The sequence below is a fragment of the Sardina pilchardus genome, chromosome 9, assembly GCF_963854185.1.
Source record: "Sardina pilchardus chromosome 9, fSarPil1.1, whole genome shotgun sequence".
Classification (NCBI taxonomy): Eukaryota; Metazoa; Chordata; class Actinopteri; order Clupeiformes; family Clupeidae; genus Sardina; species Sardina pilchardus.
The window spans coordinates 9934058-9949619 of NC_085002.1; the positions used below are offsets into that span (position 1 = coordinate 9934058).

The 15562-nt window shown below is 40.4% G+C and overlaps 1 protein-coding gene across 2 annotated transcripts; it reads right to left on the reverse strand.

Annotated features, from left to right (window-relative positions):
• Window positions 1-2030: 2030 nt before the first annotated feature.
• LOC134092637 (eukaryotic translation initiation factor 2 subunit 2-like) lies at window positions 2031-15501 on the reverse strand. 2 transcript variants are annotated; one of them, XM_062545656.1, is made up of 9 exons: window positions 15343-15501; window positions 14417-14591; window positions 14194-14300; window positions 8500-8617; window positions 7658-7758; window positions 6932-7080; window positions 6246-6302; window positions 5974-6059; window positions 2031-2423 (listed from the first exon to the last, which is right to left on the reverse strand). In XM_062545656.1, exons 1-9 carry the CDS (start codon window positions 15355-15357, stop codon window positions 2248-2250), a joined length of 984 nt encoding a protein of 327 aa, XP_062401640.1. In that variant the 5' UTR covers window positions 15358-15501; the 3' UTR covers window positions 2031-2247. The 2 variants fall into 2 exon arrangements, with proteins under 2 accessions (XP_062401640.1, XP_062401639.1); XM_062545655.1 differs by lacking the exon at window positions 15343-15501 and having other exon boundaries at window positions 14417-14630.
• Window positions 15502-15562: the final 61 nt, after the last annotated feature.

Sequence of the window (15562 nt, forward strand, 5' to 3'; positions counted from 1 at the left end):
TACCTGGTCTACGCCCTGCACTTTTTCAAGGTTTTACCGGTTGAACGTGGTTCCGCTTCCTCCGGTCTCTGCAGCAGTACTTCCTAGTGAGAGCTAGGATTGTTGTGTTTACCTGTGTGCTTTCAATAAAGTTGTTGAACTTTAACTATGGTGTCTGGAGTTTTTCCTCGTGACTTGGTGGTATAAGTCTTCCACTATGTTTATCGCCTCTGGCGGTCTGTAACTATGAAATAGAACGCTGGTTACGAATGTAACCGTGGTTCTATGAATAGTGGAAGACCGCCAGAGTCCTTGGTCACTCGGATTGCGAGAATGACCTTGGAGACAGATCATGACGAACCTGTTGGCTTATATACTGTACATCGAAGCGTCATGATGTCACGAGATGACAACCAATCAATAAGTTCTCGTAACCATGCGCGAGCGCATGATCTCTTCCACTATGTTTATCGCCTCTGGCGGTCTTCCACTATTCATAGAACCACGGTTACATTCGTAACCAGCGTTTTCCCATACTGCCTTGCGCGGTGATTTCAATCCCGCTGCTAAGCCAGTCTGGAAACTAACGCCCAAATGTTCGCCTGATGTTGGCGAACCAATCACAGAACATCCGAGAAGTTTCCGTTGCCTTCTTGCGTCTACATTCGACGCCAAAGGATTTACGGCAGCCCTTAGCGTTGCATACGAACGAGTTGGGTGAGCTATGCGTATTTGATAGACATCCGTGGCGTCCAATGAACGGATCTGGGCATTTTTTCAAATACGAGAAAATGAACGTCTGGTTGCCAGACCACGTCTCATTTGAGAAGTGGTAGGCGTTAGCCAGGCTAAGTAAAAATACACTTAAAAACACAAATTAAATCTAACCAAGTGTTATCATCTTATACTAAGAACAACATATCTATTTGCTATTATTTTAAGTATGACGAGACTGTTTTCTCGAAAAACAACTACATTGACTTAATTGAAGAAGAGTTTGACTTCTTTCAAGAAGTCTTAAGATAAATGAACTAAATTTGCTTAACACACTGGCAGACAAACATATTTTATCAGGTGTTTTTCTCTGCCGTTGTAAATAGCCTTGCTCCCCCTGTACATAATGAAAATGCTTTTGTTGTGGTGGCGAAGGATTAACAACAGTCAAAAACTGTCTCCAAAGAGCTACATCTACTGACAAGACAATATTAGGGTCGACTATTCTTGGCTGGTTCTCTCGTTAGCGACTCGCTTTGGCTAATCTGTATGGCTATTGGATTCCTGAATATAATTATATGAATATAAAATTATTTTACACAAATTATACAGTCTTCTCAACAATGCACTCCTGCATATTGTAATAACCATTAGCCTGGCTAGCGCCACCACTTCTCAGTGAGGAGTGGTCTGAACCAAACATTCAGTTTCTCATATTTGAAAAAAATGCCCATTTGATTTTCAGCGGGCCATTTAATGACACCCTCATGTGGTGAATTAGATCAACACAATCACTTTGCTCAAATATATTCTGTTGGTCATCCTTGTTCCACAGCAATCTACCAGCACATCTTCACAATTACAATTTGGTTAAAGTTGACTCTGCTTTTCCTAAGCCGCTGTGTTTGTTGCATCTACTTCAAAGACTTGTCACCCAAGTGCAGAACCCATTTCCATGTGTAACAACATAGATATTTTGTCTGGCTAACCAAAACGGTCAATTCTCCATGCTTGATCAGCATGGGCTTTGAACATTGTGGGGGTGGCGGTCAGTCCCCCAACACCTCAAGAAACACTGCATTTACCAAGGGGACAGTAAGTGTATTTTCCTAAGACTCCACTTCCCTAAAACTAACAGTTCCCAGAGACTCTGAGACAGAATGTATACTATGCGCAGATGTGCAACTTTCTCAGCATGTGCATTTGAGATGGCTGATGGGAGAGGCTCACAGGAATGCACAACCCCAACCAAAAGGGACGTTTTTTTATAACGTCGGATGAACCAAAACAAGGAGGCTATTGTGGACAGAACAAACTGGCACAAAAGAGAACATGTGTCCAATTTATAAGCATTTTATTGATTCCGCTTTCTCTCTTTTTAAGCATTATTTTGCTGTTGTTGTAGGCAAGGCAGTGGTAATGAATCCATCAACAGTCCATAAAAATCCCAGAGCCCTGCCACATGCTCTCCTCCACACCTGGAGGTAATGGAGGGAAAAGAGGCGGCCAGGGGAGGGGGTGGGAGTAGGGGCACGGGCACGGGGGATGGGTGGGTTAGTTGGCTTTGGCCCGGAGCTGTGCCCGTTTGCCAGTGACTGCCTGGAAGCCGGTCTTGATGCTGGCCACCGAGCAGCGGGAGTGGCACGTCTCACACTGCAGAAAGTACAGCCGAGTGTCCTTCTGCAAGATGGTGTCGGGAGAGCGACATGTATGGCACGTCACATACTCCTCTGCAACACACACACACAAAACAAAACAAACACACAAACACACACACACTATTAAAAACAACACTCGTCAAAGTTTGGAAAAGTATACTGTATATTGAGTTGAGAGGAGCAGCCATTTTCTACTGTACAAAACATTTATATAGCTTGGTGCCAATTGGATTTATTCAACGTTTTTCAAAAAAAAAAAAAAACAATCATGGAAATACTGAATTCCTATATAGGGAATGAAGTATACATTTCTGAGAATGGAGTATATCTATATCTATACATTCTAAAAGACAACAATATGTTTCATAAGACAAAACATACTGGCCATGGCCATGACCCTGACCCTGTTGGACCACAAACCTAACTTGGTTGTACACTGATAATATACACTAGATCTGTAAAAGTAGATGTGTCAATCACTGAAATCTCCCCCAGTAGCCCCAAAAGAACAGGAGATTTATCACTGTCAACGTTGAAGTTAACTTCAATTCAGCCAATAAGCTCATATCCCCAGAGAAGGGAAAATTACAGAAAAAGACTGAATATTATGTTAATGACACTCTGCAGTTGTTTGTTGACGAGGGGCTGGAAGGCATACGCTTGTGTGACAGCAGAAAAGCTATTACTGCAGTGCTGTGGTCACCACTCACTCAAACTGTTCACACTCTCAGGCGATGGGAAAAAAAGGGCACAGCGCAGCGTGTCCACTCGACAGCAAAACACAGCAGGACCACATCCAGGAGTTTTACTATTACTGCTAATTATGTGCTAGAATGATCACGTTTTGAAACTTTTAAAAGCACAGAATGCCTCGAAAGCAGTGGCATTTCACCAAATTAAAAACATGTTTACAATCCACTGTGGTTTCCTGATAGAATGTGTATATTATCACTGACCCTTGCATGGATATTAGCCATTTTTAATCTGGATTAGACCACAACTCACAAGCACATGCAGACAGACACGCACAAAAAAAAAAAAAAACACCTTTCATAATAACACTGACACTGACAAAATTTTGTTGAATTCTAACTGCTTTGTCATAACATTTTGAAATGCTATATGATGTAGATTATTTCCGAAAATTACTTGCAGTTCAAGTTCATCACTGTTGTGGAATCGATAATATAATAATAAGTCATCATGTGCGATTGTAACTTTCCCCTGACAAGACCTGGTCAAAACTGCAGCTTTCTCTATGCTCTAGCTGCTCTTCAGCCAACACAGAGGGGAGAGAGAATTATAGACCAGGGTCGGGTTTCCCAGATTCGTTAAGAAGCTCTTAAGTGCTAAGAACTTCTTAGGAGCGTTGTTAGCACGTTCTGATAGCGCTTCTAAGAAGTTCTTAGCACTTAAGAGCTTCTTAACGAGTCTGGGAAACCCGGCTCAGGCCTTTTTGTGTTCATCTGGCTGTGTATTTATTGGATCTTTCATTTAAGTTTTGTGAAAGTGGATGTCTTTACTTTGAACTTGGCAAAGCCCAGTTTTCTTCATTTAAAAGTACTGTGCATGTGGCAGAAAGTGAGACCGCCAGTTCAGATCATAAATATCATAAAGTATTTATAGTGTAAATTACTACCGTAATTTCCCGACTATTAGCCGCGGCTTATACATTGATTTTGCAAAATTTCTTCAGCTATGAGGTTAATACAGGGGGGCAGTTAATATGGTGTTAATATGGTTTTCTTTCTTTTAACTTGCATAAAACACTGTCCTGCGGCTTATACACAATGCGGCTTATATACGGGAAATTACTGTAAATGCATTAAAAAGGGTAGTGATGCTGGCCTTTGCCACCAATATAAATTATATAAAAGTATTTTAAAAGCAGCAGTGGTAGAGCTACACACACACACACCAGAAAAAGCAGAATACACTTCTAAAAGGCAGCAAAAATATTGGATCAAAAGGCATGGTTTGCAATGACGCGGATGTGGTTCGCTCTTAACATGGTTACATCCCAGTAATCTATTATGCAAATTTAACTTAATATCTTGATATCTTAAGCAAATAGATTAATCTTTTTTTCATTATCACAATTGCATTTAAACCAAGTCATATCTCATTCTAACCCCTATTCCCTTGTCTACGCCCACCCCTTGACCCTTGAAACAGTGGCGAGGCATAGGGGTGTAAGTATTCCCCTTGGAAATGAGACACCACTAGTTACTTTACAAAGACATCGTTACATCACTGAAAGCTAATATTTTGTCACGAGTAACCTAGATCTGCAAATCAGCGATAATGATGTGACATTAACATTCAAACTTTCTTATGAAGAACAGGATGCTACATATATGCCCACAAGATGGAATGTATCATAAAAAAAAATGTTTTCATTAAATTCTTATAAATGCCAAAATTGTACATTGATGAGTCTCTCGGGGTGTTTCTGCGGTCATTGTCATATCCAGTGCTGGGAAATTTCTCTTTCCCTTCAGTTTGAAGGGTGGTCCTGATAAATCTTAGTTTGAGGGGCTATGTAGCCCTACCGCTTAACCTTACTTCTCCATCCAAAAGAGAAGGGATATCCCTTCCCCACATGAACGAGCACAATGAAGGGGAAGGGGCAAGGGGCACAAATGGGATTGAGCCTAGACTTGGCTTTAAAAAGCAATGCTATATCAGCTGCCGTGATGATTTGTCATGTGCAGCCAGGCTTTGTTAATTCTAATATTACTTCTGGTGCCTTACTAGTTCAGCCAGCTATTTACCTGCATCGTTTAATTCAAACCATAATCAGTTGTGTATCCAACCGTGAATCTATTTCAAATTATTACATAGTTATCCCTCTTACTTGCTTACAAATGCACCACGTTTTATTTTGTCTCACCATACTTGGCCTCTGTGACTAGTCGTGTAACTGTATTTTAATAGGGAAAACATGGAGGTGTTTGGTCGCTTCTAACTTCATCTCTGTTTGGATCCTAATGAATGCTAAATGCTATCAAAGTTGCGCCGCGCGCCAGAGCCAGTGAGTGCACGCATTGAAACATGAGAGCTATGTATCAATTTGTCTTAATTAAGGGAATAACATAGTTTAATATGAAAAAATGGTGAAGTGTTTTTTTAAATTAACAATGGTATCGGATCGGTATCGGATATCGACCGATACGCAGAGCCCAGGCATCGGTATCGAGACTGAAAAAGTCGGATCGGTGCATCCCTAGTTTTATATATTAGCTAACTTACAAAGGCAAGCTAGCGAACTACCCACAGCTTACTGGTAGCAATTATAGTGCCATGACTGGTTGTTTAACTGTGAATTTAGGACATACGCTGACAGAGACTGACTGTATGAGCCAAACTTTACTTCTGCTACTCATTACGTACAAGTATAACATTGCAAAATATTTTTAGTGAGTGAAAATGTGCAAAAGTTTTGCAAAAAGAGTAAATGAGTCTTGCAGAGGCCTGTCTGACCAAGAGTTATTAATCTCATATTAAGAAAAACATTCTAATTGATATTGTTTTTTAATATAATAGTACCTCCTAAAATTATTTGATAAGAATTTTACTTATTTTAATACATTTTATCAGGGAAAAAAGGTAAGACACTTACTTATATATCTTCTTAAGACATTCTCTATCTGTTTCTGTTGGAATCTGCCCTTGATGACAAGCTGATTATTTCCGTCTATAGATCCACTGAAAGGAGACACAAACTCGAGTGAGTCAAAAACAACCACCATAACAACACAATGAGACAATACTCAACAATTTCACTCAACAAAACAATATGAGAGAACCCTAGCATATTGCAAAGCTGTGCTGTCTGAAAGCATGACGAATCACTGCACCAAGCTTAGAATGTAAAAAAACAGAGATAATTACCATGTTCCCAACTCAGCCAGTAAAAACGCCAATAAATGTTTAGGCTGCCGATGCAATCTGGAATGAAAATGAAATTATCTTTAGAAGACACTTTGTCCAAATGACTTCATAACATCAACCAACATTAAAATTACATTAACATTAAAAAGTCACACGTATTAAATAAATCAGTTATATATATATATATATATATATATAAATATATTTATCTATTTATTCATTATTTGTTGTAGTTAGACACAAGGTAAATAGATTAGTATTTAACCATCACTAGAAAGAATGTCAGCAGGTAAATCATTCCACCATCGCCGGATCATAAAACAAGTCTTGACAGTGACCTCTTAGTGTTGATGGGAGGCCAATAATCAGGTAGACCAGCTATCCATGAATTGCAATATAAAAGTAAGTTCCGGAAACAGACAATATTCTTTTAAACCAACATGTCTTTTAGACTGGAGCTAAATTATCAGAGAAACTTAGTATGTAATCAACTGTGACACCTATACTAAGTTACAAGCCATTTTAGCTGGGGTCAGTTAAGATGGGCCAAACGGATCTGTTGGGGCATAGATGTATTATCTGGGAGTCCCAGAAGCTCAGTTTTGGAGAGAAAGTGTTAAATCATCACACCAATAATGCAATAACAAAAAACACAAGTCACATACTGTACAACTGTGGCCACTTACAATTTGCAGATGTCTGTGAAATTGACGAAGGAGGTTTTCTTCGTGCCCACCCGGACTACCTGAGGCGGCTTCATGACGAACTTCCTTTTCTCCCCAGCAACCATGTCTGGATTCTTCTCACGCATGATGTTAAAGACCCGGTTCAGGAGCTGAGGACACATCAAGCATTACAAGTCAAGGAAGGCACATTGGCATCATGTTCAGCAGCTGAGGACAAATCAGACATTACGGGTCAGTCATTAGCATCATGTTCAGTAGTTGAATCCTAATCAGGCATTACGAGTGAATCCACGCCGGCATCAGGTCCAGGAGCAAAGGACAAATTCTAAGTAAGGGATAATATAGAACACTGGTCATTATCTGGAAAATAAGTACCGACAGGGCGAACCGGACCCCGACGCGAAGCAGAGGCCATTGACAGCGGTCATTATTTTTTTTCAGAGGTCCTCTATCAGAAAATAATGACCCTTAGACATGACCGACCTGCCCTGAAAATTTCATTGAAATCCATCCATTGCTTTTTGAGTTATCTTGCTAACAAACAGACCGACAAACAAACAAACAAACAAACAGACAGACAGACAAACGGCGGTCCCCGATGAAAACATATACCTCCTTGGCGGAGGTAAATAATCCGTTTGGGACAGCCCTATATTATATGCCATGCAAATGTGTTCCATTTGTTTTGGATTATTTCAAACAGATCTCCAACATGAATGCGTGTACCTCATCATACGTGTAGTCCCTCTCTGAACCGGCCCAATCTGGACCCGTCTGTGTGCTGAACATGATGTCGTCGTTGGTTTTGCTCTCCTCATCTTCCTGGCCTGAGAACATTAGACAAAAGAAGTTCAACAAGGACCATAGCAGGCTATGATATTAGGGCTACAACTATCAATTGATCGGTCAATTGTTTTATCGATTAACAGAGTAGTTTTTTGGTCTATAAAATGTAAAAAAAAAAAAGAAAAGAAAACTTGAAAATATTAAGCCGTGTTTTCTCACATTGCCAAATTCCTTATTGTACACAGGAAAGATATTCACTGATTCACAGATATCACGGTCATAAAGGATTAAGTGAAGCAGAAAATGTTTGAAGTTTTATTTCTGAGAAATGAAGTCATCGTTAACTCGAAACCTAAGCTGTCCATCACACCAGATGCGTGCAAGTCAGCTCTGTTACCTGTCGATTTTCATGTTAAAGGGTTAGAGCATTTATACTGCCTCTGAGACGGACAGCTTGAGACATGCTGCAACTGCGAGTCCCCTAGCTTGCTTCTCACACACAAAGCAAGCATGTCCTGTTACCATGAAAGATAGCAGCAACTCCTCTGCAGTCCCGCATTGTAGACGCTGTTGGTGTGAATACACACATGTGCTACAGCAGCGATGGAACGCACATGCCACAGATTTAGCGGTGGAATTGCCCATGATAGTTATTTCAACTATAATCATTACAACACATGGCATCACAGTTGCATGCTTTCGACATTACATTGCTGCTAGCCTCTTCCTGTCTGAATGCGGCTAAGGAGAGGGCATGGGGATGGGGTCGTAGCTTCACTCACCATTCTCTATGTCTATGTCGTCCAGAAATTCCACCTTCCTTGACTTTTTCTTCTTTCCCAGCAGCAACAGGTCATCATCATCTAGCGCCTCAGAAGGCTCCTCCTCAATTTTCAGTTCCTGTCAGTGTACACACACGCACACACAAGAGTTAAAAAAAAAAAGACCACTCAAAAGGACAGTGCCACCAAAAGTATAATGAACCACCAGACAAGATGCACAGGGACCACTGACTCTCAGTAATCATACTAAACGTATCAATTACTGTTCAAGACTCAGGACTGTTTCTGATTGTAAAGTAAAAAATAAACTTCTGCTGAGGACCTCTTTGCACCAAGAGGCCAGAATTTAAAAAAAAATAGTAATAAAAGTATTTGTTTTGAACAAGTCATCTAAATTTAAATTAAAGTCTTGTATTTTGACTTCAGGATGAGAGCCTTGACACAGCCTCACCCGGTCTGTGGTTGGTGAGACCTAAAAAACACACTTGGTCATGTCTTCATATTTTCACAGAATAGTTAATTATATTGGTGTGTTTCTTGATACTTCCTTGACATTTAATATGGCTATGGCTATGGCTATGGCTATGGTTATTTAGCAGACGCCTTTGTCCAAAGCGACATACAAATAAATAACAATACAAATTAAATTAACAGTGAACAATTACAAACTAGGGAGAATAGTAATATTATCAGTAAAACAATAATTTTAAGCACTAACCTAATGAGAAATAAAACAGTGAAATGAGAATAGCAATCAAAATAATAATAATAATAAACAGGTTAGTAGTGTGTTAAAGGGCAGCCTTTACCAACTCAGAATCATAGCCAAACTAAAATTCTTTTTATCTTGCAAAAAACCTGGAAACAATGTATCCATCCCGACGGGACTTAAAACCCGATAATGACCAGCGTTCTATAGATTATTCCTTAGTTATTATATGGCTCTCTAGAATGTTGAGAGAGCTCCCATACACTTTGAATGGGCCTCCCCAACGTTCTACCGGTGATTAATATGTATAATCACCGGTGAAAGTATATAATGACCGCTGTCAATGGCAACGGGTTTTGTGCTTCTAATTCACGTCTTTCATATCAATCCGCAACAAAGCCGTTCGCTGGTTGCAATGGAATTTCATTGAAAGTTACCGAGTATGTTGCCAGGCAACACCTAACAACTGTCAACTGTGGCGAACTATTTATTTTCTAGAAGTTAGCGGAAGCCACCAAACGGTAGCAAAGTCATTGCTAAAGACACATTGAGTTAAGTTTCATTTCTCTTTTTGGCAAGTAGCCATATAATAAGCGGGATAATGTATAGAACGCCGGTCATTATCGGAAAATAATTCCCTTCAGGACGAAGCAAAACCCCTCCGCTGCGCGTCGGGGTTCTGTTCATCCTGTCGGGAATTATTTTCCGATAATGACCGGCGTTCTATACATTATCCCTTACATAATGCCCGGAATGGTTCCAAACTGCTACAGTGTACAAATAGGGTCTGCACAGTACTCATACAATGAGACATTGGAGGCAGAGGCAATTCTGATTTATTTTTGCCCAGATCTGATTTCTTGTTTAGCTGTTCACATTACCTTTTAAAATGTGGCATATATATGATTCCAGTGTGAACTGTTTGTGAGCTGTGAACTGACCCGCATGCACAACAGGACAATAACAATGGCATCAGTGAACTCCTACCGGCGCATAATTGTGCCAAACGTCGACGTAGATTGGCTTAAAGTCGCATCAAATCCGCCTTGGTTGTTAACACTGCCATGACGCGCAACCAGCCATTTAGCACCGCTGTAGCAGACAGCTCACTGCTGCGGGTTAGTGTGCCTCACCTCACTGTGTGCTCTGAGTGTTTAAATTCACGGATACACGGATAAATACAGATACCAAATGTATGTCATAGGATCGAAAGAATATCTATACTAACCACTAGTGTTGCGCGGGTGGGCTTTTTTTAAAACCCGCACCCAACCCGACTCTTCAGGAGATCCAAACCGCCCCGCCCAACCCGCAAAAATATGTTCGAATCGTGACCCAAATCCGACCCGACCCGACCCGAGGAGAGAAAAAACGCACCTAACGTCTTTCGTAGCCTAATTAGTCTAATTCTCCCATGTGAGGACAGCAGTTAAAATGATCTGTCATTTTTACAATCTGCGCTCGTCCACGCCATTCATTGGAATCTGCAGCCTTGACATAGTGTTAAATCATCTTCATGGACATAGCGATTGTCCATTAATATTTCCCCTTGCAACTTCATAGGCTACTTTTGCGTGAAACGCTGCCAAGCATAAACACATTTTGCATGAGCACAGCTGTTTATTTGTGCATATGACAGAAGCAAGGTGTTCTCGCATTGTGCACAACCTTCCATATCCCAGATCAATAGGCTACATGTCCATAAAATAGCCACGTATGCGCGATTGACTTTTTTCAGTCAGTCACGTATAGCGCAATTGGATGCTGAATTTAGGAGAAATTATGTTTTGCGCTTGACCACATCTCCTGCGTTGTGCATGCCATTGAGAAAGTCTGTAATGCAAAATGTTAGCCTAATTCGATGCACCTAATATGTAATAAGTTCCCAAGTGAGAAATGTCCATTTTTACTGTTTTGACCCGACCCACCCGCAATGTTTAGAAAAAACTACTAGGCCTACCCAAATCCGCCCGACCCGCGGGTAAACCCGTGGATATCCGCGGGTAATGGGCTGAACCGCGCATCACTACTAACCACCATTTGTCATAGATTAATTACGATCAATGCATTTTGTTGCATTTAGGCAACACGTTTAATGTGCAAGTCAACACAAAATAGGCTACTCAAACTCATTGTCATTTTCATCTCATATCTGTATAAACTGTTCTTGGTATCAAGATATGCAATGTTCAAATTGGCTGTTAAAAACTCATTTATTAAATAAAACGTACAACTTAAAGTACCGTTTACCACCATTCAAACTCCGTGTGAACTAATTAGTTTATCGTGGGGAAACTGAGGGCAGGGGCGCACCTTGTCAACAGGCAAGGCAGACAACTGCTTGGAGCCCCGAGCCGCTAGGGGGCCCCGAGACCTCAGAGTGTTTACCGGTGGGACAAGCGAGAATTTCGTCAATAGAGGGTTACGTGATGGGTTATAATGATGGGTTACGTGATTTTGTGTGTTCCTGTCCTGTCCTGTCTTACAAATAGTAGCCTACATGTATGCTATCGGCTTATAAAGAGTGGATCTGTGTCCAAAAGAGTTCAAACAATCCACACATATTGAGCCCGACTGACGCAAAGTGCATCAAAAAACACACCCATTCTTCTCTGTTACATTACAACCGGGATTATTAGTCGCAGCAATATGAGACCTATATTGCACGAAAGAGCAGAAGTGGGGCTTTCCAACGAGACTAGGCACTTGTCTGTACGATCAAATGAAAATCATGAAGTTAAATCAAAGTATATCATATTTACAGTCTATATTGCTGTGTTCACCCGCATATCCAGTCTCGCTTGAATTACTCGCAAACCCGGCATCGCACAGAGATGCTACGTATATCAGAGGGGAAACAGAGCTTTCCATTGATACCAAATACATCGATCCTTTTGTGTTATAAAAACAGACGAAGTGACAAACAAATAATAATGTCATATAGCTTAGGCTACTACTCTCGTTTGATTTACTCATGAAACCGCGATCAGAAAGATAGCCTGACACGCATGTCAGATGAAAGAGGAGAGCTAGAGCTATCCACAGATACCAAATGCAACCTTCTAAGTAGTGCTGGGCGGTATACCGGTTCACACCGAATACCGGTGTATATTTTCGTTATGATATGAATTTTTAATATACCGCCATACCGGTGTATTTGATTACACTGTGGGTGGAATGCTGCGTCGCGCGACATTGTTTCGGACGGGACCCTGTTCAATGTTGCACCTCTAAACACGCATGGAAAAAGTAAACAGTGGAGCCTGTGGCACAAGACACCTCACGTTTTTCCCTTTAAGTATGACGCTTAAGGCTTAATTTTTTCCTTTGATAAGGGATTTATTTACAGGTGTTACACAGAATACCTTAAATTGTTCCCTTAGTTAAGGAAAAGCATTATAGGACTTAATAGCCTACATTGGAGGGGATTTTCCAGTAAGCTAAAAAAGATTGTTCAACAGCTGTAACTAGCTGGCTAGGAGGTGAACTCACCGAACACGGGAAGCTTAATGATCTTATAATTAATCTTACCTTAGTAATATTCGCTGAAATTATCCAAGTAGCAAAGCATGTTACAAACATGAACTGAACAATACTAGCTGGCCAGTTAGTCATGATCTTGACAGTCATCAGTGCACTAAAACGAACTTTTTTGCTAACGTTTTGCCTAGCTTGGTAGCCTAGGCTAACCAGACATCCTGTTGACGTTAGTCTACCACACAATAACAATACGGCATGATTCTGATGGCCCTATTTGACAGAGGAAGCATTAGCGGAGTAGTCCCTTCACTAAGTCACACTTGTTTTATATTTACTTGAAAACTGTAATGTACCTGGGCTTGAACTTGAAGCAAAAGTATAATTATTGCAAGTTGCACTACTTTTTGTGTAGGTTTAAAGTACGTTAGTGAAATTTGCATAATACAAGTTCTGTATTTTGACTGCAATTGCCCAGTAGAATCATGAGTGCCTCTTTGTAAACAGCATCATTGTCCATTGGGGCTATGCAAACCTGTATTACTACTAGTGTGGAATTATTCTACAATATTCACTCATGACAGTAAAATAGACCATCCTAAGTCTACTACAGTAATTCCTCTCTCAACCAGTACAAAATGTTGTGAACACCTGATTATGCATGGGGAAAAAAATACCGTCATATACCGTGAAACCGTCAGAATTTTGAAAAATACCGTGATATAAATTTTTGCCCATACCGCCCAGCACTACTTCTAAGTTATAAAACAGACCAAGTGACAGCAAAATAATAACTTCATTTACCTCCACTTACCCTATGTCTTTGTGTGCCATAATAGCTGTTCATAATCCAACTGCATCATGTGTTTCTCTATGGCAAGGCACGTTCATAAGTAGGGCCCCCTAGGATTTTTTGCTTAGGGCCCCCACAGGCTATAGAATCGCCTCTGACTGAGGGACCATACCACTATGAGTAAATAGAGGGAATTCACGGGTGACACCATTTTGGCAGGGGTGTTTCAATGTATGTCACTAATATGGCATTTTTATCTGTAAAATTGTTTTGATGGGAGACAATTATGCATTTGTTGAGTTTCATGTCAGCTAGTTAGATTTATTATTTAGTAACAACTGAACTTGAATTTGAATGCTGTTCCAAGTTGCTGCTGGTGCACAACTGTTTATTTTTAATACTAGTAATATAATCAATAATGATGATAGTAACAATAATAATAATACATAACCTTTATATCTAAGTGTTCTTTTGCTAGATTTTTTCTTAGGAAAGCAATGTTTAGTTAGGGAAAGAATGTTTAAGTCAAGCCTGATGCCTTTAGTCTTTTCCACATGGTGAGGTATACGGTTTATTAATTACCGGATCGGTATCGGATATCGACCGATACGCAGAGCCCAGGCATCGGTAGAGACTGAAAAAGTCGGATCGGTGCATCCCTAGCCTATATGAATAAATTACCCTACAAGGTTCCAGAACATCCCACAGTTCTTACCTTCATTCCCTCCTCCACCTCATTATCAAATATCTTGTCTTTCCTTTGTTTCTTTTTCTTCTTCTTCTGGTTGAAGAAATTGAGGTCATCGAGGTCATCAGACATATCTTTAATCAAAAGAGAAGGCAGTTGCTGAAGTTGGTCAAGAGGATTTCCAGCAGGAATATAAAACAGAAGGTTGTTGAATAGTCGCATCTTTTCATTCCCCACATCTTCAGCTCACCTTTCTTCCTCCCCTCATCCTCATCTAGGTCCAGGTCTTTCTCATCACCACCATCTCCCTCGGTCGCATTGGTCTCAGGCTGGAGCTCATCAGTTGCTCCATCTCCTCCCTCTTCCTGGAAGGGTTGCCTCTTCTTCTTTTTCTTCTTCTTACTCATTGCTGGGTCAAATATCATCTGTGTATCACAAAGCATATACATTTTACTGTCAAAAACAGTTAAAAGTGTTAAAAACAGTTATTTTCGTAGAAGTGAGGTCTATAGTGAGGAGCACACACAAAGTTAACTACTGATAATCACTAGCCCCATCAGGAAAAAATATTTAAGTGTTTAAACTAGAGGCTGGTTATGAATCAGTACATAACGTATAGAGTTATTTGATTCAATAAAATGTCCCAACATTCAAAAATACGGAACAACTAGACAGACCAATAATATCACTATTCTAGTAACGGCATATACAGTAATCAGTAGTAGTGCACGGCTCTATAAAAATAATCCTTTGAATATCAATAATTTGCTGGTCCACTGGCTGAGTTAGAGACGGGGCTAGTGTCGGCTGATGCAATTTAACGTGAATTTAGCAATTAGCTGGCTAGCAAGCTGATGTAAGATAACAGGCAACATAGCAACAACTAGTCAACTTAGTGTGTGACATTCACTCCTAGCAATGCCTAGCGATTTGTAGTCACACAAATCACAGTGTTGGACAACAACATTTATGCGTGAAGGCGTTGGCAATGGCACTTAATGTAATGACAATGACCTGTAGCTAGCTTTCACGGCAAGCTAGCATTAGCCGTATTCATCGTAACAGCTACTCGATAGCGGCTCACGTGTGAACCAGTTTAGTGGCTACTAGGCCTTACAATTGTTTCAATTCAAATTACAATCAAAGCATATTCATTCAGACCAAAAAGAAACATACCTCATCGTCCGACATCTTTATAGGTTGTGGTGTAACACTCTAATCCAGGAATTTTCTTATATCTAGCTTGATAGATGCCTCGTTCTATTTTGCTTTAGCTATCCTTACGAGTTTCGCTAGAAGAATGATGCCACCCGGCAATTCTTTCACGCATGCGTAGAAATCTTCCGGTGTGGCGTGGTCCACTCCCACGTGAACCAAGAAGGAGGAGGACCCGAGG

Bases quoted from the DNA above. Each gene is read 5' to 3' on its own strand.
- LOC134092637 (XM_062545655.1), bottom strand. From the start codon at position 14,615: ATGTATATGCTTTGTGATACACAGATGATATTTGACCCAGCAATGAGT. The intron at 7,759-8,499 runs GTGAGTGAAGCT...TAATGTTCTCAG, and splicing joins CGACATAGACATAGAGAATG to GCCAGGAAGATGAGGAGAGC. The intron at 2,424-5,973 runs GTAAGTGTCTTA...TGTGTGTTGCAG, and splicing joins TGTCTTAAGAAGATATATAA to AGGAGTATGTGACGTGCCAT.